This window comes from Miniopterus natalensis, chromosome 7 (assembly GCF_054644295.1).
Source record: "Miniopterus natalensis isolate mMinNat1 chromosome 7, mMinNat1.hap1, whole genome shotgun sequence".
In the NCBI taxonomy this organism is placed as follows: domain Eukaryota; kingdom Metazoa; phylum Chordata; class Mammalia; order Chiroptera; family Miniopteridae; genus Miniopterus; species Miniopterus natalensis.
In genome coordinates, this window is record NC_142087.1 from 35389713 (window position 1) to 35413495 (window position 23783).

A 23783-nucleotide genomic window follows, 5' to 3' on the forward strand; every position below is an offset into this window, starting at 1 on the left:
GGGGCAGGCCTCCCGAGCAGGCAGCTCAGGGAGCACCATGCGCTTTCCTGCGGGGCCCGGACAGACGTAGAGGATGCTCGGTGTGGAGCGGGCGGCGGTGCCCTGCGCTCCAGTCCGGAGTCTCCAGTCTGCGAGACATTCCCCAAGGCCGCCCCCCCCAGGCCGCCCCCCCCCCCACCCAGGCCGCTTTTCCCCGAGGCCTCTCCCCCCCCCACCCAGGCCGCCTTTCCCCCACCCAGGCCACCTTTCCCCCGAGGCCGCCTCCCCCCCCACCCAGGCCGCCTTCCCCCCCGCCCCGAGGCCTCCTCCCCCCCAGGCCGCCTCCCCCCCACCCAGGCCGCCTTTCCCCCCCGAGGCCTCCTCCCCCCACCCAGGCCGCCTCCCCCCCACCCAGGCCGCCTTTCCCCCGAGGCCTCCTCCCCCCCCAGGCCGCCTCCCCCCCCCCCAGGCCGCCTTTCCCCCCCCCCCGAGGCCTCCTCCCCCCACCCAGGCCGCCTCCCCCCCCACCCAGGCCGCCTTTCCCCCGAGGCCTCCTCCCCCCCCAGGCCGCCTGGGGCGCTGGGCGTCTTCCCGGCGGGGGCGGGGCCTGCGCAGCCCAAACCCACCTGCCGAGGTCCCAGGCGCCCAGCGCGCCCTTCGGGCCCCGCAGTGGAAGTGGACGCTCTGCTGTGGACAGACGCCGCGCACGCAGGTCCCAGGTGTCGGTCCCACTGTGTCCACCCGTGTTTAAGGGCCACGGAGTGCTCGCCACCTGCGGTGCGGCCGCGAGGAGCGGACCCGTGCGCTCGGCCGTGCCCCTCGGTCTAGTGCTGGCCACAGGCGCTCGTCTCACTTTTCCCACTAGGGTGGCCGTTTCCTATGGGTGGAAGCTCACGGTTTCCTCGCTTTTCGTGACCCTGGAACCTAGAGCACACATTTCCATTTTCCTGTGTAATGGGTTCTCTTCACAGCTGCTCTTAATGGATGTCCTGACAGAGTTTTGTGTTTTCTCTCTAACTACAGGTTTAATGTTGTCATGAGAGTTTGTGGCAAATGCTAATCCAAAACAGATATAAACTAAATACCTGAAATGTGGAAAAGGCTAGATTTTTATTGGCCAAAGTTGTGGATTTCAAAAAGTACCACAAAATAAAACGAGTTAGCAGTTAGCTCAGTAATTCTCAAGCTTCTAAATTTGAGAGTTACAGTATCTCATTTATTTTATCAAAGTTTTGGCAGTCATGTTTTCTCATTTAATTGTTCTCTTTCAAAATTTGTACCAGATTTAGGAGAAGTGCAGATGGCAGATAGATGGTGGCCCGACACGCGTGCAGTCTTCTGTTCTGTCTTACAGGCCATGAGTGTGCCCAGGGCCCGGGGGAGCTCCCAGGCTGGGCTTCTCTGGGCCTCTGGTAGGCCATGGGCAGCGCCAGTTTACAGCCAAGGAGTATGAGGACGTTCCCCAGGTCACACAGTTAGTAGGCAGAGATTCAAATCCAAGTCTTTAATAATAGCAATGATGAGAATATCATAACGTCTGCAGGCTCACCCTCTCCCAGGAGCAGTTCATGGTCTCCTGTGAGCCCGAGTCCTTTCAGGAAGGCACTGCGGTAACCCTGGCCCAAGGTTAGCCAGCAGGCGGCAGAGCCAGCGTTGGAACCAGCTCCACGGGCACCCTGAGGAATCATAATTGCTGCGCCTCCCTGCTCCCTCTGCCTGGCTCTCACGCCTTTCTCCAAAGCCCAGCACTGGAGGCCAATGAAAGGGGAATTTCCAGTGTGAGAACTGTCATGTGTCCAGCTGTGTAATGCTGGGTCGCTGTGCATGTGCCTCAATTTCATGTTTTCCTTTCAGGTGGGTCTGTTGGACCTGGAACTCAATCAGCTGACCAAAGCACTGTTCCTGGCGTTAGTGGCTCTCTCAGTTGTCATGGTAACCCTGCAAGGATTTGTAGGCCCCTGGTACCGCAATCTCTTTCGATTCCTCCTCCTGTTTTCCTACATCATTCCCATCAGGTAGGTTGAAGAATTAAGGTAAACAAATGTCTGGTTTCATCAAATACGCTTTTATTGAAATGTATTTCTCGATGTGAATGAAACTGTCCACACAAAGCTCAGAGGAGGGAGCCAGGGGCTGGTGAGTCCCAAGGGTCCTCCGCAGAAGGTCGTGTTGGGAGGGCAGGAGTTTGTTAGAGCAACCTGGAGACCTGGAGTTTTATCTCATGTAAGTGTGTTGATACTATAATCTTTAACAACTGGGAGATATAAACATAAGACATAAACCTGAATCCAACAAGATAGCCTTTGTGCACCGCTGATAGACTTCTTATTCTAGCGCCCTTCGGTCTGTGTGCAATCACTGACATTTTAAAGTTATCTATATTTCAGAGGCCACCTAATACAGCTGTCAGGTTAGATAAAATATTAAGTAAGGCAGTCTTCTAATATGAACGATTTTTCATGATGATAACTCACCTAACTCAGGATTGGGATATAAATAGTTAATATTAGGTGCCTTTAATTTAAAGACTAATATTTATAACAAATGTAGATAAGTCCATTCTAAAATATGTCCACAGGGGATATTTTTAAAAGATAACCTTAATATATATGATTAAAAATTTTCATATGAATGAGCAATTAAGCCCTAATAACTCATGCATAAAGTACAGACCCAGAAAAGCTATCTTGTGTCTCAGAGAGTAAATTAAACCATGTACAGTGTTAGGCACAAGGCATAAGCATTTGGGGAGAAAGGCGTGTCTTTTTCACAGATCAGCTTTCTCTCAAAGTCTGTCTAAAGGAATGTCCACCTTCACAGAAGCGGGGGGGCTGTAGTCCCTCCCTGGACTCTGCACACAGAGCTGTTATTGCCAGCCCCCTCGCTTCTCTAGCTGCCAGGGTCTCCTGCACTCTCTCTGGAGCCAACAGCTTTTCTTGGGAATTCCCAGGTGTTTTCTCTTGGTTGCTGCTGCTATCTGGCCTGCAGTGCTGTGATGTCACCTCCACTGTGGGCTCTGCTGCCCACACGGGCGGCCCGGGAGAGCTCTGCCCTGCTCCCCTGGGCCTCTCCCTTCATGGTGGAAGCCACTAGAGGGAATGTTTTATTCTATGGACTGTCTCCAGTTCCTTCCTTCCTTCAGTAAAATAATAACATAAAGAGGCTTGACATTATCTCCTTTGTCAAGTTAGCAGAAAAAAATTGATTAGAGGTATGAAAGTTAATACATAAGCATTTCAAAACTAAAACTAATTTTTATTGTTTTTTAATATTTCAATCATATATATTTATAGTAAGAAATTAGACAGTATCTAATAATAGGAGAAGGAAGTAAGTGCTACCTCACTAACTGTTGAAAAACTCTGTACAGGCCTCAGATGTTTGCGTGAAGACCTGCAGACCTGAGGGTGCAGGTACACACACACACACACACACACACACACACCCTTCAGGTACACACACCGGCACACACACACACGCTCCCTTCCTGTAGTCTATGCCTCCTCTTCAGAAGTCTGCTCACGAAATGGGGAAGGTGCCTGGCTTTCTGAAGTCTGTCTTGTTCCAGTTTTTCAGTCCACAGTTTAATATTCAACTTGCTCAGTCGAGTTTGGGGAGACTTACGAGACAGAATTACAGCTGCACCTCCATTTGGCTCCAAAACGTCATGCGGGTGCTTCACCCTGAAACTTCTGCCCCTCAGTCTGAGAAGCAGCTGGACAGACTCCACTGAGGTTAAGGCCTGAAGCATGGAAAGGGCGGCCCACCCTTTAGGGGGCGAAGGCTGTTTTCTTCTGCAAAGTTTCCATAAACCATGAATAATGATACATTATAGTATTTGCTAAATATGCTTTTCAGTGTAATAAAGGGTAGATTTAAAAATATTTATTGTTTTGCAAACTGCTCCTTTCTGGAAAGTGCTTTTTTTCCTTGCTGACCTAACACTCCTGAAGGCTTTTCCAGTGTAATAAAGCAACGCTGTTTCATAGACACTCTTCCTTACGGAATAAAATACAACTTACTTTCTCTTTCAAGGGAAGCATTACAAGATTTGACTCTCACTTTCGTGACTAAAACACATACGCATTCCCCGAGTACTGTGTCCCTCACGACCGTCCAAGTTCTTTATGGGACATTTGGTTCCGTCAGGCTCCCCGTCTTGGTTGCTGCCCCTTTGCCCACATGCTGTGAGGTGCATTAATGTCCTAGCTGAGAGCACATCCCTCTCAGGTGTGACCCTGGGGGCAACAGGCACAGTGGGACTGTCCACATGGCGTCTGTCTGAGGCACTGAGGCTGATGGTGTCAGTGCCTTGGAGGCAGCGTCCTCTCTCTACCATAAGGTGGGCCTGCCAGCGAGGTGCACACACGCCCATTCTGCCACCCAGCCCACCACCTGAAGGACCACAATGCTCTGCTTAGAGCTGCCCTCATCTTCCCACTGAGAGTGGATATTGAACATGTAGGGTGACACGGGTGCAAAACTGACTTCAGAATTTACCTTCCCTGAAGTTTTATTGAAGGAAAATTCTTAGGAGCTTATTGTCAACGTATTTACAGGTAACTTGCCCTTTCTGTGGTGTTTTAAAATTTGTGTTAACCTGCCTGACACCTTTGGTTAGGCCTCGTTTTCCAGGTTAGATGCTCGTGGGAAAGAGTGTTTTCAGCCTTACTTAGCCCTGGGGTGATACTGAGGTATTGATGGTCTGGGAAGCATGTGGACTGCTAAAGGCACTTATCGTAGAGGATTCGTGTTTGGACAGCGTGACCAGGAGCAGAGGCCGGGGTGCGTTGGGTGGACAGCCTTTGCCGAGGAGACTCGGGGTCCATTGAGCCATCTCCGCAGAGGCCAGGCCTGGAGGGTCATCCAGAAGAGACCCATGGGGCCCTCCTCGCCTGAAAGCGAGGAACAGACAGGACAAAGCAAGAAGCCGTTGACTCCCCAAATCCACAGGCACAACGTGGGCTGCTGGAGCAGCCAGCTGCAAGCGTGTGCTGAGGGCGAGAGGAGGGCGAGCCCGCACCGCGCGGCCACGAAGGGCTGCTGGCACTTTGGTTATTTGTGCAGTTCTTTACATGCTCTGCGTGTTAGCTCTCCTCCAGTCCCACGCGTCTCAGACTCTTTCTTCATCTGTGACTTGAAGTTTTACTCACCCAGTGGTGGAACCAGAAAGAGAAGCCATTCATTGCACAGCCACTTGTGTGAATGTGTCGGGGTCGCTCTGTTTAAGGAACCCTTCCCCACCCCAGCTGTGAAGTATCCTCCTGCATTAACTCCTACATGTGGACTGGTCTTGGCTCTGACCCCTGGAAGGTTTTTTTAATGGTGTGAAGTAGATTTTCACATTATTTTTGCACACCAACTGTCTTAGCACCCCTACAGAGAAGACTCTGGTCCCCCATCATGTGCCAGGTGTTCATGGGGGGCACAGGTCTGTGGGTCCCTGCCCTGTTCCCTTGGCCTGCATGTCGGTTCCTAATCGAGTAACAGACTGCCTCTTCATACACCGAGGTAGCAGGTCTCTAGGGGACAGCAGCCTTCCTCATGTCCCTCAATGCTGTGCTCGCCGTGGCCATTTGCATTCAGTGTGAACTCTGCCAAACCATGAGTCAGCCTATCTCCTACTATAAAAATCTCTCCATAGGAATCTTGTACAATTTTTGTTAAACTATTTTTAGATACTTGATATTTTAAAAATGCTATTATAAATACTGTTTTTTGAAAGAACTATTTCCTATGTATTGGTTGCTGGTTATAGACAATAAAATCGATTTTTATAAAATGATTAAATCCATCCATTTTGGTAAACTATCGATTAATTATTAATCTGAGTCTATTGGGTTTTCTGTGTAGGTCATCACATCATCAGTAAATAACGACAGTGTTGTTTCTTCTGATCCCTCACACCATTCCTTTCTCTCCCTGTCACTCACGGAGCCTCCAGGGCAACAGGGAGCAGCAGTGGTGACTCTGCATGTTGTCATAGAAACCCTTTCCTATGTCAAGCAAATCTTTCTTAATTTGTTAAGTTTTTAAATCATGAGTATAGTTTTAAGACTCTTTCTACTAAATCTATTGACGTGAATTTTCATCTTTACATTTTTCTTTTTTAATATTTTACTAGGATGAACTTAATTTGTTGACTTTCTAATGTCATACCTACCTTGTATTTGGTGGAGAAAATACAGCTTGATCATGGTATAATACTCTGTCTTGTATCATTAGATTTCACTTGCTTGTGCTTTTTGTGAAATTCTTGCATTGGTTTACACAAGTAAGGTTGACTTGTAACTGCCCTTTTCATTTCATTCCTTTGTGTTTAGTGTCAAGATTTTGCCAGTCTCATAAAACACACTGAGTCTTTTAGTTTCTCTTCTCTAACATATTTTATTTAAAATTACAAAGTATTTATTCTTTGGACATTTACACATTGGGGAGGCCATGTGAGCCTGAACTTTTCTCTATGGAAAGATGTTTTACAGGGTTGATTTTTTTTTTTTTTTAATATGTCTATTGATTTCAGAGAGAGAAAGGGAAAGGGGGAGAGAGAGAGATAGAAACATCAATGATGAGTCATTGATCGGCCGCCTCCTGCACGCCCCCTACTGGAGATCGAGCCTGCAACCCGGGCATGTGCCCTGACCGGGAATCAAAGCCAGATCTCCTGGTTCACAGGTCAGTGCTCAACCGCAGAGCCACTCCAGCCGGACAGAGTTGATTTCTTTAATAGTTTAAATATATTTCTTAAATAGTTACCATTTAAATAGTTAGAAAACTTGATTTCAAGTTTTTAATTTCTTCTTAAGTCAGTTTTACAAAGTTATGGCTTTCAAGAAACATGTCAACTGCACCTAAATATTCGAGTTTATTTACAGAATCTGCTCATAATGTTTCCCTGGTGCCTCCCCCAGAGAGAATCCTCTTCATTCCTGATACTCAGCTCTCTTACCTTTTCTTTCAGTCCTCCAGTAGGTTTGCCAGCGTCAGTCGTTTCGGAAAAGCCCCCATTGGCTTTACTGATTCTCTGTGCTGTAGGATACTTGTTTCTTCCCTCCAGCCTTCTTTGGCTTTTATTATCCTTAATTTTTGTGACAGATGCATTATTCACTATTTTTCAGCCCTTTTCCTTTCCGAGGACATGCAGTTGAAGCTGCAGATTTCTTCCCATATGGGTACTGCTTTGGCTGCATCCCAAAAGTTGTCTTACTTTGACAGAATGTTTTTTAATTTCCACGGTGATTTCTTCTTTGGCCCACAGTTATTACAAAGTTATTTCTTAATTTACAAACATATTTGAATTGTCTTATGATGTCTTCATTTTAGCTAAATTGGTTGTTGTCTGAGAATATACCTTTTTTATTTCAGATCTGTGAAGTTTGTTGAGACTAGGTATAGGGCTGACACCCACTGGATTTTTGTAAACTTTGTGAACTTGAAGAGAGCGTATACTCTGAACTGTTGGTTGCAGTCTTCCATGTGTGCTCATTAGGTCAGAATGGTTAATCTAGTTTCTCTGTTTCTCTGTACCCCTACAGATTTTTTCTCTGCCTTTTCTAATAGTTGTTGAGAATTATATTAAAATGTCCCGTCAGTACTATGAATTTGTCTACTTTTCCTTACAATTCTATTTTTGATATTATATATTTCTGTGGCTTTGGTATTGTGTATATACAAATTTAAATTGTATATTCCTGCTGAATTAAGCATTTTCTCATTATAAAGTGACTTTATCTCTACTAAAGCTTTTTGCATTAAATACTACTTTGTTTTATGTTAATAAAGCAGTGCCAGCTGGCTTTAATTTGCTTGGCATGTCTTTTTCCATCTTTGTACTTTCAACTTCTCTGTGTATTTGTATTTATATTTGTATGTCTCTTATAAATAACATAAAGTTTAATTTTTATCTCCTCTGATAATTTTTTACTAGTACATACACAGTTACCATAATACTCTTATATTTTTAGCTTAAATCTATCCTTTTATTTTGTGCTTTTAATGTGACTTACCTTTCCCATATATTTCTACTCTCTTACGTTTTTTAAAAATTATTTTTAATAATTCCACTTTCTTCTCTAGTAGTGTGGAAGCTTATAATGGGTTTCTGTCCTGTAGTAGTTACCCTAGAAATTAAACACTGTTCTAATTGTTCTTAGTGTACAGTGCCGGAAGCTAGTCATTTCCTTTACATGTCACCTTTGGGCGCTTACCTCTTTCCCACACCGGACCTCACGCCATTGCTGCCACTTGTTTTTACTCTGGTTACTCTGACCCTGAAGATGCTGTTTGTACGTTTTCTATTCATGGTCTTTGTCCTTCATTTTTTCTTCCTTTTCTTACCTTTGGTGTAGAGTAATTTTTCTTCTGTCAGAATTTATCCTTTAGTTTTTGTTTAGTGCTGGTCTCTGCTGGGAACGCTCTAGGTTTCCACTTGGCTCTCCTTGAAAAATAGTTTCTAGGTTGCTGCACTTGCTTTGCGTCCCTTGGCTTCCGCGGTTGCTGCGCGGGGGTCGCTTGGAGTCTTCCTCCTCTGCCCCCCCGGCCCCCCGGCCCCCCAGGCCCCGGCTGCCGAAGGTGAGTTCCTCCTCCTCGCGCTCTGCTCTCTGCCACGATGTGTCTGCGCAGAAGTTGCCTTGTGTGTGATGCTGGGCGTTCATCCGGCTTCCTGACTGTAGATCGGTTTCTTTCACTCATCCTCGAAAGTTCACAGCCATTCTCTTCAGATAGTGCCACTGCCCATTCTGCCTCCTCTCTTCTGGGGACGTCAGTTCAAGTTTTAGGTGTCCTCACCATACCCTTTGTTTCTCCTCTGCTTGCTTTTGTATTTTCCACCTTTTTGTCTACAAGCTTCATTCTATATCTTTGCTAGTGGCCTGTTTCCCAAGTCACTAATTTCATCTTTGGCAGTGTCTAATCAGCTGTTAAACCAATCAGTTTCTTAATTCAGTTATTGATTTTTAGTTATCAAAATTCTATGTTTTTTATCACATTATTTCATTTTTATATTTGCAAATATAAAGCATTCCATGCAAGTATTTTTTTCACTTTCCTTATGCATCCAGTTGTTTTATAGTCTCTTTCTGTCACACGTTATGTCTGACACCTTTATCAGTCTTTTTCTTTTCTATTTTTTTGTTCTGACTGTTGCTAGTGGTACGTTGTTTCACTGTACGCTATGTGGTGTTATGTTTTGTTTGAGTTTATTTGGGCTTTTTATTGGTAATTTGAAAAGCTGGTTTTAGAAATCATTTGAGATCAAAGTGAAAGTATGTTTCCCAAGACACATGCACTCCCCTTCTGCTGCGTTCTTGGCAGTTCCACCTGTCCTGGAAACGTGATCCGCATTCGAGAGTCAGAGTCCCCAAATTACGAAGGAAACCTGAGCCTGGCTCCATCACCACATGCAGGCCTTCTCACTTGCAGGTCTCCCTTAGCTTGAGATCGTTGCTCTTTGTATCCCCACCTGTCCCGAGAAGGAGGAACATTTGTTGGACCTCTGCCTCTTGATGGTCCTGATCTTCGTTTTTGCTCCCTTGTGCAGGTGTAGACTGTTGAGACAGTTCAGACTCCTGGGGGTTGCATGTGACCTCAGAAAAAAGGAGATTTTGGAATCCTTTACGTCTCTGGTAACTGATTTCAATGTGGCCTAGAAATTCCTCACTATCTAGTCAGCTCCTTATTTCTTTGAAGAATTAAAAAATATTTTATATGGCATTTCTTACTGTTTTGGTGGGAACATCGATTTAAATAAAATAGCCTGCCATTACCCAAGATCACAGAACTTTCTTGCAATTTTTATATAAAGAATGCTACACAAATTTGAATAAAAATTTCTGATTAACTTCCATGGCAGAACTTTCCAAGGGTAAAATTTTGAGGTTCCAAATGTGGTAAACCTTCTTCTTGAGAATGCAGCAAGCTTTCTTTTATCAACAAAGTAGACCTACAGTCAGATGTCCAATGATGTTTCCTCAGTGATGGGCCACATATGTGATGGTGGTCCCCTAAGATAAAGTTTGCCATAAAACGCTGTGTCCTGTTATCCAGCAGCAGCCTCACCCATCTCATAATTACTGTATCGTTTTCTCTTGTGCTCATTTAATCTCATGTTGTTCTATTCATCATGACCCCTAAGCATATGAAATCACCGCTAATGTTGTTGCCAGTCAGAGGCCATGTTGAATAATTGATGTGGAAATGAAATTTAAAATGATTAAGGACCATGGATGTGGGAAAGTAACAAGACTAACAAAAATGCAAGAAGGGATCCTGCGCCTGTTACTCAGTGGTCAATCGTTATCCCAGGTACCAAGAGGTTTGATTCTCGGTCAGACCACATGCCCAGGTTTCGGGCTCCATCCCCAGTAGGGGCTGTGCAGAAGGCAGCCAATGGATGTTTCTCTCTCATCGATGTTTCTGTTTCACTCTCCCTCTCCCTTCCTCCATCTCTAAAAAGATGAATAAAAACATTAATAAAAAAAAAAGTTCAAGAAGGGCCTCCTTCAGACATGGAGACACTTCTGTTGACCTAGATTGAAGACCAGACACCTGCATATCCCACTCAGCACCATGATGACCACGGCCAGAGCAAAAACGATGTTAAAGAAAAGGCTGGGCCTTGCCCGGCTGGATGTGACTCAGTGGTTGAGTGTCGACCTGGGATCCAGGCGATTGGGGTTCGATTCCCAGTCAGGGCACATGCCCAAGTTGCGGGCTCAATCCCCAGTCAGGGGCGTGCAGGAGGCAGCTGATCGATGACTCTCTCATCATTGATGTTTCTGTCCCTCTCCTTTCTTCTCTCTGAAATCAATAAAGATATATTTAAAAAAAAAAAAAGCTGAGCCTGGCCAGTGTTGAATTGACTGCTAGCTGTAGGTGGGTTAAACTATTCAGAAATTGTTACTTACTCCGTAACGTGAGAGTGAGCGGTGAGCCTGTGAGTGCTGATGTGAAGGCGGCTGAAGGATGTTGGGAACTCTGGATAAGCCGACTTTGGAGAGAGATTACTTGTTGGAGTGAATATTCAATGTGAATGAAACCTTTCTGCTCTGGAAGTAGATGCCTAAAAGGACTCTCACCCCTAAGGAGACCCAGTCAATGCCGGTTTCAAGGCTTTGAAGGACAAGATAACTGTCTTGCTTGGGGGTGGTGTTGCAGGTTACACGTTGAGGCACGCTGTGGGTGGGCACAGGGAGAACCCAGGACCTTCAGGCACATCAGTGAGCACACACTGCCAGTGCGCTGCGGAGCAGTAGGTCACGACGACCCAGCGCTGCCTCCAGGATGCCCTCCTGATGCTGTGCCCGGGGATGGAGGACTGTGGAGAAGAGCGTTCCTCTCAAGATTCTGCTTATTGTTAATAATCCTCCTGGCACCCTCTCTTTACTGGTGATCATCTTCCCGGTATCAAAGTGGTGTTTCTCCAAACTTTACCTCTTTGATCAAGCGGATCAAGGAATTACAGCAGCTTTTAAGGCCTACTGCCTGAGGACGACCTTTGCCCAGGCTTTTGCTGCAACTGAGATGATGCTGAGAAGACACTGATGCAGTTCTGGGAGGACCTCAGCATCTGTGACGGCATCGGGAACCTTGCTTAGGATTCGGATGATGTCACCAGGGAGTGTGTGTTCTTGCCGTGAAACGAGACCCGTTTCTGATGTTCATTCCCAGGGGGACAGGGCCTGACACCCTGCCTGCACCTTCCTCCTTCCCATCCGACGTCACAGGTCACGCTGAAGGGCAACATGAGTAACCACTCCACCACCTGCAGATGTGCCCTGGGGTGTAGAAAGGTGTGTTGACTTAAAGGACAAAAATTCACTTATTTTAAAGTTTAACATTCAATGTTACTTATTCCATGTAAAGTTAAAGATAATGCATATATGTGTATATACGTTTATATGGAAACTAGGAGCATGTTAGTATTCACAGCTTTGGATCACACTAACCACGGCGGTGGTTTTATTTGGCAGTTTGCGTGTGAACTTGGACATGGGCAAAGCAGCGTACGGGTGGATGGTGATGAGGGATGAAAACATCCCCGGCACAGTGGTCCGGACCAGCACCATCCCGGAGGAGCTGGGCCGCCTGGTGTACCTGCTCACGGATAAGACAGGTACCGCTCCTGTGTGTGCCTCGGGGTGGCCTGGGGTGTGTCTGCGTGGGTTTATGGGGGGGGCGCACACAACAGCACTGAGTCATATTTAGCGTTTCTCAGACTCTGCTTTTGAAAACTGACACAATTACTCTATCTTCTAATATACACAGTATCATCAGAATTAGCAAAATATTCTCAGATTGGAAGGACGTTTTTATATTTTGAATTTTCTACAGCCTCACAGTTTTTTATATTTTTATTTAACTGCTTTTATTACACCTCTCTAGTGGCATTTTGAGAGCAAAAAATTGCTTGTTTATTATAGAAAGACGTGTGAGCTATTAGGAGAAAACAATAAGATGTGAATTTGGTGTTTTAACAATGATATTCTCCTAAAGAGCCTGACCACAAATGATATATCTCACCGTGAGGTTTCATGTCCAACATTCTATTTGTCTTTATTTTGTTTTTGTTTTTTTCCCAAAGACTTTGTGTCGATCCATAACGTGCTAGAGAAAATAGTTTGAATGCACTGCTATTAAAGGCCACATCGAAGGGTTCAGTCCCTCCATGACTTACTAGTTTATGATTTAATTCAAGTAATTACTAGTGAACTAGAAATAACATTTGTGTAAGTGGTAAAGAAGATATCTCAAATAAATTTCAGCGTTTTAAATAAAATACGAAAATCCTCATGATAGGAAGAAGAAAAAAGTCTAACTGCTGCCTCACACCTGTTGTGCCAGCCATCGCAGCAGGGCCAAAGGAGGAGGAGGGCGGGGCGGGAGGGCGCCGCGGGCGGGAGGGCGCCGCGGGCGGGAGGGCGCCGCGGGCGGGAGGGCGCCGCGGGCGGGAGGGCGCCGCGGGCGGGAGGCGGGGCGGGAGGGCGCCGCGGGCGGGAGGCGGAGCGGGAGGGCGCCGCGGGCGGGAGGGCGCCGCGGGCAGGAGGCGGGGCGGGAGGGCACCGGGAACGCGGTCAGTGGGCCGAGGGCCGGGCTCCAGGCCAGAGGCGCCGCTGTGCGGGGCGCGGCCGCGTGCGGGGCGCCAGGCGCAGGTGCAGACGCCTCTGTCCCGCAGCAGGGACAGACGCGCCGTGAGAACGCAGCGGGAAGCGTGGGGCAGTCAAGACAAATAGACACTGAACAGGTCGGGTGGTCTCCCTCCGGGGCCGCGGGGCCTCGGCGGCCCAGGGCACAGCGGGGGTGTCGCTGCGGCCACCTGCCGGGGCCACGCGGAGCGCGGACGGGCTCGCCGCCTGTCGGCCCCACCCGCGCGGGCTCTGAGCGCGGCAGCGAGGGGCGCGGGCCCTCCCGGGCGCTGGGGCGGAGCCGGCCCTCTGGCCGCGGGGGGTGGGGGGCTCGGGCTGCTCGGCGGGCGCTCCCGGAGCCGAGGAATGTGCTGCTTCCCGTCCCTGGTGGATGAGAACCGCGGCCTCAGCTTACCCGATGCTGACCAGCGGGAGCAGCCGGGGCCAGTCGCCCGTTCACCGCGCCCGTGGGGAGTTTTTATCTCCTGCTGCGGAGCAGAGCCCTCGCTGGGGACACCGGGAAGCGGCAGGTTTCTTAGGACTCGCGTTTACTGTGCCATCCATTGCCAGGCGCCCACGGGGCGGGGGCTGTGCTGAGGCCGCGCTGCGGGAGGTGGTGCGGGTCCCGCAGGCACAGCCCCCGCCCCGGGGCTCCCGAGAGCCGGGGACAGCGAGCCCCGCGGGCGACCGCGCTGCGCGACGCGGTGCTTTCGGGGGTCCGCGCTCCGCGGGTCAGTCACGCGGAGGTGGCGGCTGTCCTTTCGCGGAGGGTCCGAGTAGCGCTGTTTTGACGCAGCCGTCGGCCCGTCTGCTGACCCAGAACCCGCGCGGGGTCGGCCTGTGGGCTGGGCCGGCTGCCCTCGCGCCCGGCGGCGGGCGGCCGCGTGGGTCGGAGGCAGGTACGCGCGGGGGCGGGTCACGGGAAAGCCCTGCGTCCGCGCGCGGGGCCCCTGCGGGGCGTCGGCGGCCTCCTGCGCCCGTGGTCCGAACCTGCCGCGTTACGGGCTGCAGCCTTTTTCCTCGGGAGTCACAAACGACCTTGGTCGAAGGGCCTTTCCTGTCCGTGGAGCCACCATGGTGACCAGGCCTCTGGGCGGCCTGGCGGCGCTCAGCCTCTGCCGGGCTCAGCTGGTCCCCTGCGCCCCGCCTCAGCCTCGGGAACACTGACTCCTGCGGCAGTGAGATGGCACAGACCGTGGGAACCATCTGTTGGTTGAGATCAGGAGATAGGTCTGGAAAGTAAGTTTCTTACCCACTCCTGTGGTGACTGGTGTCGTCTCCCACGTTCGCTGCAGCCTCGGCATGACCATCCTACTCAGCGTCCCGCAGTCAGCTGTGGATGCAAAACTCCCTTGAAATTAAAAAAAAAATATTTTTGGGATTCATCTTAAAATGTGAGAAATTATATATGCACTCACCTAAAGCCATGTCTGCAAAAATACTTGTGTCTTTAACCCAACAAGATGTGAATTCATTTATTCAAATGGCAAAATAACACAAATATTTCATGGTTCATTCGATGAGAAATGCCGATTATATCAGTTTTTCGTGGCTTAAAACATGATTTATCAGCAAGTTAGAATTTTAGAAGGTGTGGCAAAAATTGTTAGGCAGTGTTTGATTCAAATGACAGGCCTTCAGGATTTATCGCTCTCCACATTTGACGTAACCCCATCGTGTGTTTCATACCACGTGTCATTTACCAGTTATGTTGACAGACATCAGCGCAGTTCTGGTTTTGCCAGTTCTACTCAGAGCAACGTTGCTCAGTGCTGCTGTGAGCATTCAAGGGTCTCACCAAGGCAGTCAGGCAAGACCATGTGTGACACAGTCTCTGTATGGAAAACCCTAAGGAATCTTCTAAAAATGTATTAGAACCAACAAACAAGTTTAGTAAGGTTTCAAGTTATGAGATCAATATACCAAAATGAATTGTATTTTTATACAGTAGCAATAAACTGTCCAAAAATAGAACTGAGTACACCATTCCATTTACAAAGGCATCAGAAATACAGTCAGTAGTTCATAGTGTTAAAATGCAACAGTATTCCCCAGACTGATCTGTGGCTTTGAGATGAGCTCAGGGAAGCCCAGGGGGACAGCACCAGAGCCGTGGGAACAGGCCTGGCACGTACCTGTCAGGGGTTCAGGACTCCCAGTCTCTTCTTCGAAACCAGATAGGCCGAAGTTATGTGCACATATCACAGTGTATTTTTATGTTAAGTGATGCATAGCAAGTGTTGGGGTCTCCTTTCCGAGCCCTAGGGCGTGTAGCACCGTGAATGTATTGCCACGGAATGAAAGCTCACCGGGGGTCTGAAGTATGCGGTGCCATCTCTGCCTGCCTCTCTCTCCTGACGCTGCTTCCCTGCGTCTGCTTGTGTATCTTTTCCATAGGAAGCCAAAACCACAAGCCCTCAGAAAGTTGACCTCAGGCACCCCTTACCCTGCCTTCCTCACTGCCTCACGCTCACACTAGTGTCTGGCCCCAGCCAGCTGGCAGCCCCAAGGAGTGACTTGTGACCACTTAGACACTGTTCTCATCCCGAGGAGCCAGTGAGCACTCGGGCAACTCACACTACAGAACAGACGGGCCTTCCCTCCTGCTCGCCTCCTTTCTTCCTCCTGGGGTTTGATGTGTCTGCTTTTGTTCAATTAAAAATGCTTAATTGTTCAAAATAGGGTTGCTGTTTTTTAAATGATTGATAGACACACTAGTTTGGGGCAGTGCTCTGCCATGTGATTATAAAGCTGTGGCTCAGTGTTGCAGCTTTGTGCTTGTTGCTTCCAGAACCTGCAAAATGGAGTTTGCACCAAGTAACAGATCTGAACTGAAAGGCAGAGGGGAGACTCTTCATAGAACTAGGCCCCTTCCCATCATTAAAGTTGTTAGACAGGAGCTCAGCATGCTGGGAAGAGACTGCTTGTCCTCACTAGTAAAATGAAAAGAGTGGCAACTCACATTTCAGGAGACTGTCCTGGAGCAGAAGGCTGTGGCGGCAGCCGTGTGTCAGGGAGGGAAGCCACGGTCCTCATGGGCCACCGGGATGCACTCATGTTCTGTTGCTCCTTCTGTCACAGGAACTCTCACCCAGAACGAAATGGTATTTAAGCGGCTGCATCTGGGCACTGTGTCCTATGGGACAGACACGATGGATGAGATCCAGAGCCACGTCAGGAGCTCCTATGCACAGGTAAGCCGCCAGACCTCCTGTGACCCGCCAGGTGCTGGTCTGCACTCTAACAAACTCCTCCCATTGTTGCAAAGCATGAGTGTGTCATTGGTTCTGATTTATAAATCAAGCGGCAGGTTGGGCACTAGTTTTAAATAGGCATCTCTAAACTGTGGAAGCAAACAAGGTGTCATGGCCTTGAATCCTTGCTCATGTTAAATTTTCTTAGCTGTTTGTAAAATTATTTCTCTAACATGGTTAACAAGACTTCTAAGTAGAATCTTCATCAAACATTTCTTATCCCCTCCGTGTTTCTTCATAACTAACGAGACTTCCTCATATGCCCTTTCCTTTCTTCACCCTTTCAGTAAACAGAAGTAGGAAGCACAGTGCTAGACCCGTGTGCCTGGTGTGCACATCAGCAGGTGCAGTGCACTGTGGGGCTGCTCGCGCTCCACCACCCCTGGTTTTCCAGTGAAACTCCCACACCCCGTTATTCCACCTAAATGTTCAGTCTGGCTCTCTAATAGAGAAGGACTCTTTTATGACGTAACCCAAATCTCGACTTCTCACTGGGCCACACCATCATGTGAGAGTAATGGTGCTTTCACATCGGGGTGCAGCCTGGCGGTTACTGCCTGTCGTGTAGGCAGCGGGCTCCTGCCACTGAGTCTGGCCTGGGGTCCTGAGATTCCAGGCTTCTGACCTTGGACATGGACATGTCGGGGCCAGTGCATGTGTGCAGGTCATGTTGAGGTCTGTGAAGGGTCTGGAGATAGACCATTTTCCAGTGCTTAATTTTTAAGCTCCACAATTTCCATAGCTCTGTTCCCAGGTAGTGTGTTTCCTTCCTTTGGATTTCCTTTTATCTATCCTGTGACTTGGAATCACTGACTCAGAGCATCACACCTAGCAGCCAGGGGAATTGAGGATGCTTGCATGTGAGGCTGCGTCTGTGTCAGGAGTCATTGCTTCCTTGGGCTTTTCCTCTGCCTCTTGCTTGGTTTGTTGTAGAATCGAGTCACCCATGTGATAATGAGCCAAGGTGTGTCAGGGTCAGAGTACACCTCACTCCCCAGGGCAGCCATGGCTCAGTGCACCTTGGTCCTGCCCTGCAGGGCTCCCTCGGGGCCAAAGCAGGCGACTTGGCAGACTCTTAAGTTTGTATCACCCATTTCCACCTGGGTCTGCGCTGACTGCACTGAATGCACTTGCATATACTTTACTTTTGAGATGCTGTCAAATGAAACAGTCTTATATGTGTACATATTTATTAGATGTGTACATGTTTATCGTGTGTACATATTTACCATGTGTGTACATATTTATCATGTGTACATAATTATCATATGCAGAGTTTATACACTTACAAACACACACACATGCACAGATACTCAAAACCAAGCACTTTATTAATTCAGGTGTTACTCATTTCAATAGTGTATTGTAATCCAGAGTATTTATTAATAGAAGAAAAATCTAAAAAGTCTTTTTCCCTCTCCTAGTAACCTGTGTTGGAATTGAAATGGTACCAGGTGATGTCTGTTTCTTTCAAAAATTATTTATATCATCCATGAATATGATTGTAATAACTCTAAATAAGTGATTTTACTGGAAAAAAGTAAAAGCAGAAACAATGTCATTATATAAAAATAGCAAATATTTAATATTTTCCCATCTAAGAGGAAAATTTTTTTTTTTTTTTTTTAACTAAAAGCTATCTGTTGATTGCTTGGTTAGACGGTACTTTTTATGTGAAATTCACTTTACTCCTTATGTTCTTTATTATTGAGGTGACAGTAGAAGACAGTAGCCTACTAGGTCTGCTGTAATGTGCACGGATCTTTTGTAACCTGGTTATATTTCCCACTGGAAGCACTGGTGGTAGAGGGCACGTCTATAATGGGATTTGTGTGGAATTAAATTATGCAGCCCTCAGCGAGCAGGGCCTCCTGCAGAAGGCGGGCATCGGCGAGTTCTCTGGTATGGGCAGGGTGCGCACAGAACACAGATGTGGGCTGACGCTCGCTGACAGGAGCGCAGCTGAGCGGAGACGTTAAACCCTCCATTAGGCAGCACTGTAATTTGATGGGCAGAGCAGTCACGGTTCAGCGGCTCTGCGCGCCCGTCCAAGGTGGCAGGCTCGGCACTAGGAGGGCCCTCACGGTAACTCTGAGTTCCTGGAGAACTGTTTGACAGTCCTGCGGGGCCAGGGGCGTGTCCCTCCCTGAGCAGGAGGTGGAATGATAAAAGTCACCCGCCTGGCGGGGAGCTGAGTCCCCTGAACGCAGCTGAACGTGGGAGAGCCAAGCAGACACCCACACTAAGTGGGCCGTTACTTCAGGAGCAGGGTTTTGAGAGGAATGCAGGGAGTGTCGGTTACTGTGACCTGCAGAGCTGGGCCCCGGCTCCAGAGACTGCAGCAGGCTGGGTTGATTTACGTGCTCAGCAAAGGTTTATGCCATGTTAAGTAGAACATTTGTAAAGAAAAATGAGAGGTTGTATCATACAGCATTCTATAGGGTTTCCCCAAAAATGTACACACACCCTTTGAATAATCAGAAAGACAGTGTTTATTAAAATACATTTCATTTTCAGAATTGAGCTCTCAGCTGTTAAAGTGTGTATACATTTTGGGGAGACACCCAGTATTTTGTTCTCAAACTTATTCTGCTCTTGGAAGTAGTGAGTAAACAGGAATTATGAAGGACTCAGCAAGTTAATGCCACAGTTAGAGTGACTCTAGTAAAGGAAACTGTCAGATGTTAGCATTATAGCAAATAGTTTGGGGTGCTTGACGACTGGGAAATACCAGAGCCCTTTGCCACGGGCCAATAAACCTTATCCTACCAGCAGGTGTGATGTAGATCAGAACCAGGCCGGGGAGTCACCAGGCTCCCCTCCTACCCCAGCTGGTTGGTGTATGAGATGTAGGTATTAACAGGTCTGGTGTCAGCTTGCTTCATTCTCAGCGTGTGGCTTCCGTGTTCACAGCTGCACTCTCAGGCCAGTGGGAACACCACCAGTTCAACTCCACCAAGGAAAGCCCAGGCTTCGGGCCCCAAGGTTAGGAAAAGTGTGAGCAGCCGCGTCCACGAAGCGGTGACTGCCATTGCGCTGTGCCACAACGTGACGCCGGTGTACGAGTCTCGCGCCAGCACAACCGGGGAGACCGAGTACGCGGAGGTGGACCAGGATTTCAGCGACGAGAACCGCACCTACCAGGCCTCCAGCCCCGACGAGGTCAGTCTGCCTCTCAAGGAAGTTGTTTCCCTGTGTTAGTCCTCAGAGCACAAAGCGGTGTCTGCCGGTGTGTTTCATTGGGGCCCACAGGCTCTCTCACTCCTGCTTTCCTGAAACTACTCTGTTCCACTTGTCTTAGGCTAACTCTGCTATGTAAACTTTAAAGGCTGAAGTCTGGTGCACTGAGTGCATAGAAAGTAAAATGAAAGCGCAGTCATGTGTCTTCGCCATCCTGATACAATGGTCCTCCTTGTCTGTTGACTTTCTTCACGAGACCCCAGGGAATGTTTGTGCAGTACAGTCGCCGTGTGGAGCAGAGGAGCATGCCCTTTGCTGCTTTTTCTCCTACAAACTCAAATGTTACATGTGGACACAGTAGCCATAGAGGTAACCAGTCACCAGCTTATCTCTAATTTTAGAAAAAGGTCAGATGAACAGGGAATCAGATGGCTCACTCTCCCATCCGCTCCTGGACTCAGAAAGGACCTTGGAAAGCTGAGTAGCAAGTGCCCACCCAGCGCTGAGCCCTCTGGCCGTGTGCCCGCTAAGCCCTGGCTCTGGGCGGCTGGTACACCAGAGCACACTCGGCCACAGCTGTGGTCTCAGAGCAAGACCCAGGGCTCTGTCCTGCTGTCGTTGGCCTGTGGCGATGCTACTACAAGTGAGCACTGACAGCCACAGACTCCCACGTCTCAGCACAGTGAGCTCTGTGAATTGGCTACCTCTCGGCAAGCTTTCCTACCGCCAGCCTGTTGCTTCCCTTCTGGGGAAGCCAGTGGCCTCACCTGTCTCTGGTCTCCCCCAGGTGGCCCTGGTGCAGTGGACGGAGAGCGTCGGCCTCACCCTGGTCAACAGAGACCTCACATCCATGCAGCTGAGGACGCCTGGTGGCCAGATCCTGACCTACTGCGTGCTGCAGATGTTCCCTTTCACGTCCGAGGGCAAGCGCATGGGCATCATCGTCAGGGTAGGCGCACTCCTCCGCCAGTGACTGGCACAGAGAAAGGGGTGACTTCAGGTAGCTCTCCTGAGACCAAGGCAGGGCCGGTGAAAGGTGTCATGTCCTCGCTCTGTTTTGTTTTCAACAGCGGGAGCCTGCTTTAACTAAAGCAAGAATGACTTATGACCATAATTTGCTGAAATACACCCCCGTTGCATTTTTAACAAATGCCAAAACTGCATATTGGAAGTTGGCTACACAGGAAGCTTATTCAACCAGACGGTGAAAAGTGGAGAGAATTAAGTCCAGGGCTATGTCCAGTAACTAATTTTACTCCGAGTACAGTGTAGCATCTCAAGGTCTGCAGCCGTGGTCTCGGCCTCTGCGCCCGGGCCTGGGCACGCAGTCTGTGGGAAGGGGTGTGGTGGGCGCAGCACAGGGCACCGCGGGGAGACGCTGCTGCGAGCCTGCGGGGGAGCCGCGTGCCTAAGCTGCCTGTTTGTTCGCCTTCCTCGCAGGACGAGTCCACGGCTGAAATCACCTTCTACATGAAAGGTGCCGACGCCGTCATGTCCACCATCGTCCAGTACAACGACTGGCTGGAGGAGGAGGTAACGGCGGCGCTGGCGGGGAACGAGCTCAGCGAGCAGACAGCAGACTGTCCTCTCCCAGCCGGTCGACCTGGGACCCGGGAGTAAATTGCGATGCCGGGTTTCAAACCCGACGCAGTAGTTTTGCAAGATGGCGTTTCCCTCTGTGCTGTCTCGGGTGACGGCAGCGCCTCTCAGCCCGCGGGGCGGCCCGGTGCTGGGCTCTGTGTGCATGCGTCACACGCACAGGCCGGCCCCGGGAAGATGAGGGGAAACGCAGAAGATTATGAAATAATAATGAATATGTAGCCGAAGTTCTATTTTAATATAGTCATTTTGTAACCTGAGTTATTTGCAGGGGGTTTTCATTAGAATCTTAATCTAATTCTGATTCGTACGTAGGATTCACTTTAAAAATATAAAGAAAGATGTAAACATAACCAGTGCTCTATTCATCACATTCTCCCTCACCAAATGTGATTTGTATTTGGCCCCATGAGGTTATAGTGTTTGTCGTTTACACTTATCTATTAATAAGAAGCTGGATTTGAAAGTAAAACCAAGGCCCTTCCGTTACAAACGCAGGCCTGTTGGCGCGTTGCTTCTGCTCCAGCATCTCCCCACCACGGGCTCAGAGGGGGCCTGTCGGCGCCGGGCCACCCCCACGGCAGTATTGGCAACGTGAATCAATAGCTCCTCAGGACTGGGATTCAGTCGGGGATAGGAATACATTAAATTCCCCAAAGACCTAGTAAGATGCCATAAAAATTACTTTTGGTCATAATGATGTGCAATTAATTATAAAATACTTGTTTACTTTATTTAGCTTTATGAGGTCAAGTCAATACATGTCTTGCACCAGACAGATAATGGCAGCTTGTCTTTCCCAGAGAGAACGTTATTAACGGCCCTGTGCCTTGTCTCCTCAGCGTCCCCGTCCTCCCCTATGAATCTCTGCCCCCCGCCCCGCAGCCTGAGGCCTCACTGGGGGGATCAGCCGGCTGGGAGCCGGGTCCCTGTGGGCTGGTCAGGCTCCTGTCTCAGACAAGCCCCAGGCTGGAGTCTTGCCTATAAACTTGTGCTTTCTGAATATTAAAAACTAGTGGAAAACAACGGGAAACACCAACACTTTTAACTTGTCATGTAAAGGAAAGGGCCAGTTTTACCCACCCTGCAGCGGAGTCTGCACAGACCCAGAACCATGTCCCGGACGTAGCGCAGCTGACAATGGCCGTTCACCCCCAGGAGTTAGAACTGGGCAGTAGGAGCGCTGGGGCGAGGATGAGCACACCGCCACGCCCTGGGCTCCCCGTCCCCGATAGGACCTCTGTCGCTTTCCTGTCGCTCTGTCGGCTTCCCGCTGCAGGTGCGACTGTGAGCGTCAGGCTAGTGGACCGGGGAACCAGCAGGAGTGTCAGCAAACCCACTTGGCCCCCTCCCGTCACCCGTGCGGTGGGGCCGCTAGGGAGGGCATAGGATTAAGTGTCCCGGGACCGTTTCTGATAAGTCTGGTTTGAGGTGGGAAAGAACATGCGTGTTATCCGGGAGCTGCGCTGCGATGCCAGCCCTACTGTGCCCCGCGCCCCGGTACTGACACGAGAGGCCGTGACCTGCCTCCTCTCTTCCAGTGCGGAAACATGGCCCGGGAAGGCCTGCGCACCCTCGTGGTCGCGAAGAGGGCGCTTACGGAGGAGCAGTACCAGGACTTCGAGGTGAGCAGACCAGGTCTCCCCACACCACAGACAGTGTCCCTTGGGGGCTCTGTGCTCCTGAGGATGTGAGCTCTGCTCCTGGGAAACTGTGAGGCCTGTGGCCACACTGGGAGCATCAGGAATCAGTCCCCACCTGTCCTGTTCCCGCCTCTCCTGCAGTCTGCGGGAGTGGGAACTGAGGGTCTCCTTAGTGCTGTGAGTTCCCATGTGTTCATAGGTCCTAAATGATAGTAGCACAGCCCGTCTCTGTCCTCAGAGCCGACACTCAGGCCATGTCGCGGGCACACGGGGGACACACATGTACAAGCTGTCTGTCTAACCTACGTGCAGAGCCGCTACCTGCAGGCGAAGCTGAGTGTGCACGACCGGGCGCTGAAGGTGGCTGCGGTGGTGGAGAGCCTGGAGCGGGAGATGCAGCTGCTGTGCCTGACGGGCGTGGAGGACCGGCTGCAGGCGGACGTGCGGCCCACCCTGGAGATGCTGCGCAACGCGGGCATCAAGGTACCGGCTGTCCTTGGTCTGCTGGCGGCTTCCCTGTGACAGCCTGACCGCCATGCTGCCGTCTCCTCCTCATGGGTGCGCCTTCCGAGCACATGAGACATTAGCTCCTCCGGGGCTCCAGAAAGGTGCTTCCTCACCTGCGGCTCCCGTGAAGCCAAGGCTCCCTTACAGAATGCTGGGAAGTTACATCAGCGCCACTGCGGGGCTGGGGCTGCAATTGCGAGAAAGAAAAGAGCACAGCTGCTCCAGGAGAGAAGCTAGGGGGTAGCTGGACAGCAAGACGGCGGAGGGTCAGAGGCAGCGCTGCGCCCGCCCCTCTCAGCCGCGTCAGGGACGGACGCCCAGCGTGCCAGGAGGGCCACTCAGCCTCAGGCATGCAGTGATCTGGGCCTGGCTGTGGGGGAAGGGGGGCAGTTGTTAGAGGAGATGCCCCACCGACTGTGCTGTGACTTGTCTCTTCCTTACCTGTCTGTGCGAGATCAGCCGTGGGTTAGGGTGGTCAGCGCTCCATATAAAGATTTGGG

The 23783-nt window shown here is 49.7% G+C and overlaps 1 protein-coding gene across 2 annotated transcripts in view; it reads left to right on the plus strand.

The window, feature by feature from the left end:
• Positions 1-23783, plus strand: part of ATP9B (ATPase phospholipid transporting 9B) — a 118103-nt gene that overhangs the window by 79747 nt on the left and 14573 nt on the right. For both annotated transcript variants that reach the window (XM_087818917.1, XM_087818918.1), the window contains exons 12-19: positions 1834-1994; positions 11949-12091; positions 16182-16294; positions 19268-19516; positions 20322-20483; positions 20975-21067; positions 22675-22758; positions 23089-23259. In XM_087818917.1, the coding sequence (XP_087675043.1) occupies positions 1834-1994; positions 11949-12091; positions 16182-16294; positions 19268-19516; positions 20322-20483; positions 20975-21067; positions 22675-22758; positions 23089-23259 (1176 nt within the window). The remainder of the gene's footprint in view (positions 1-1833; positions 1995-11948; positions 12092-16181; positions 16295-19267; positions 19517-20321; positions 20484-20974; positions 21068-22674; positions 22759-23088; positions 23260-23783) is intronic.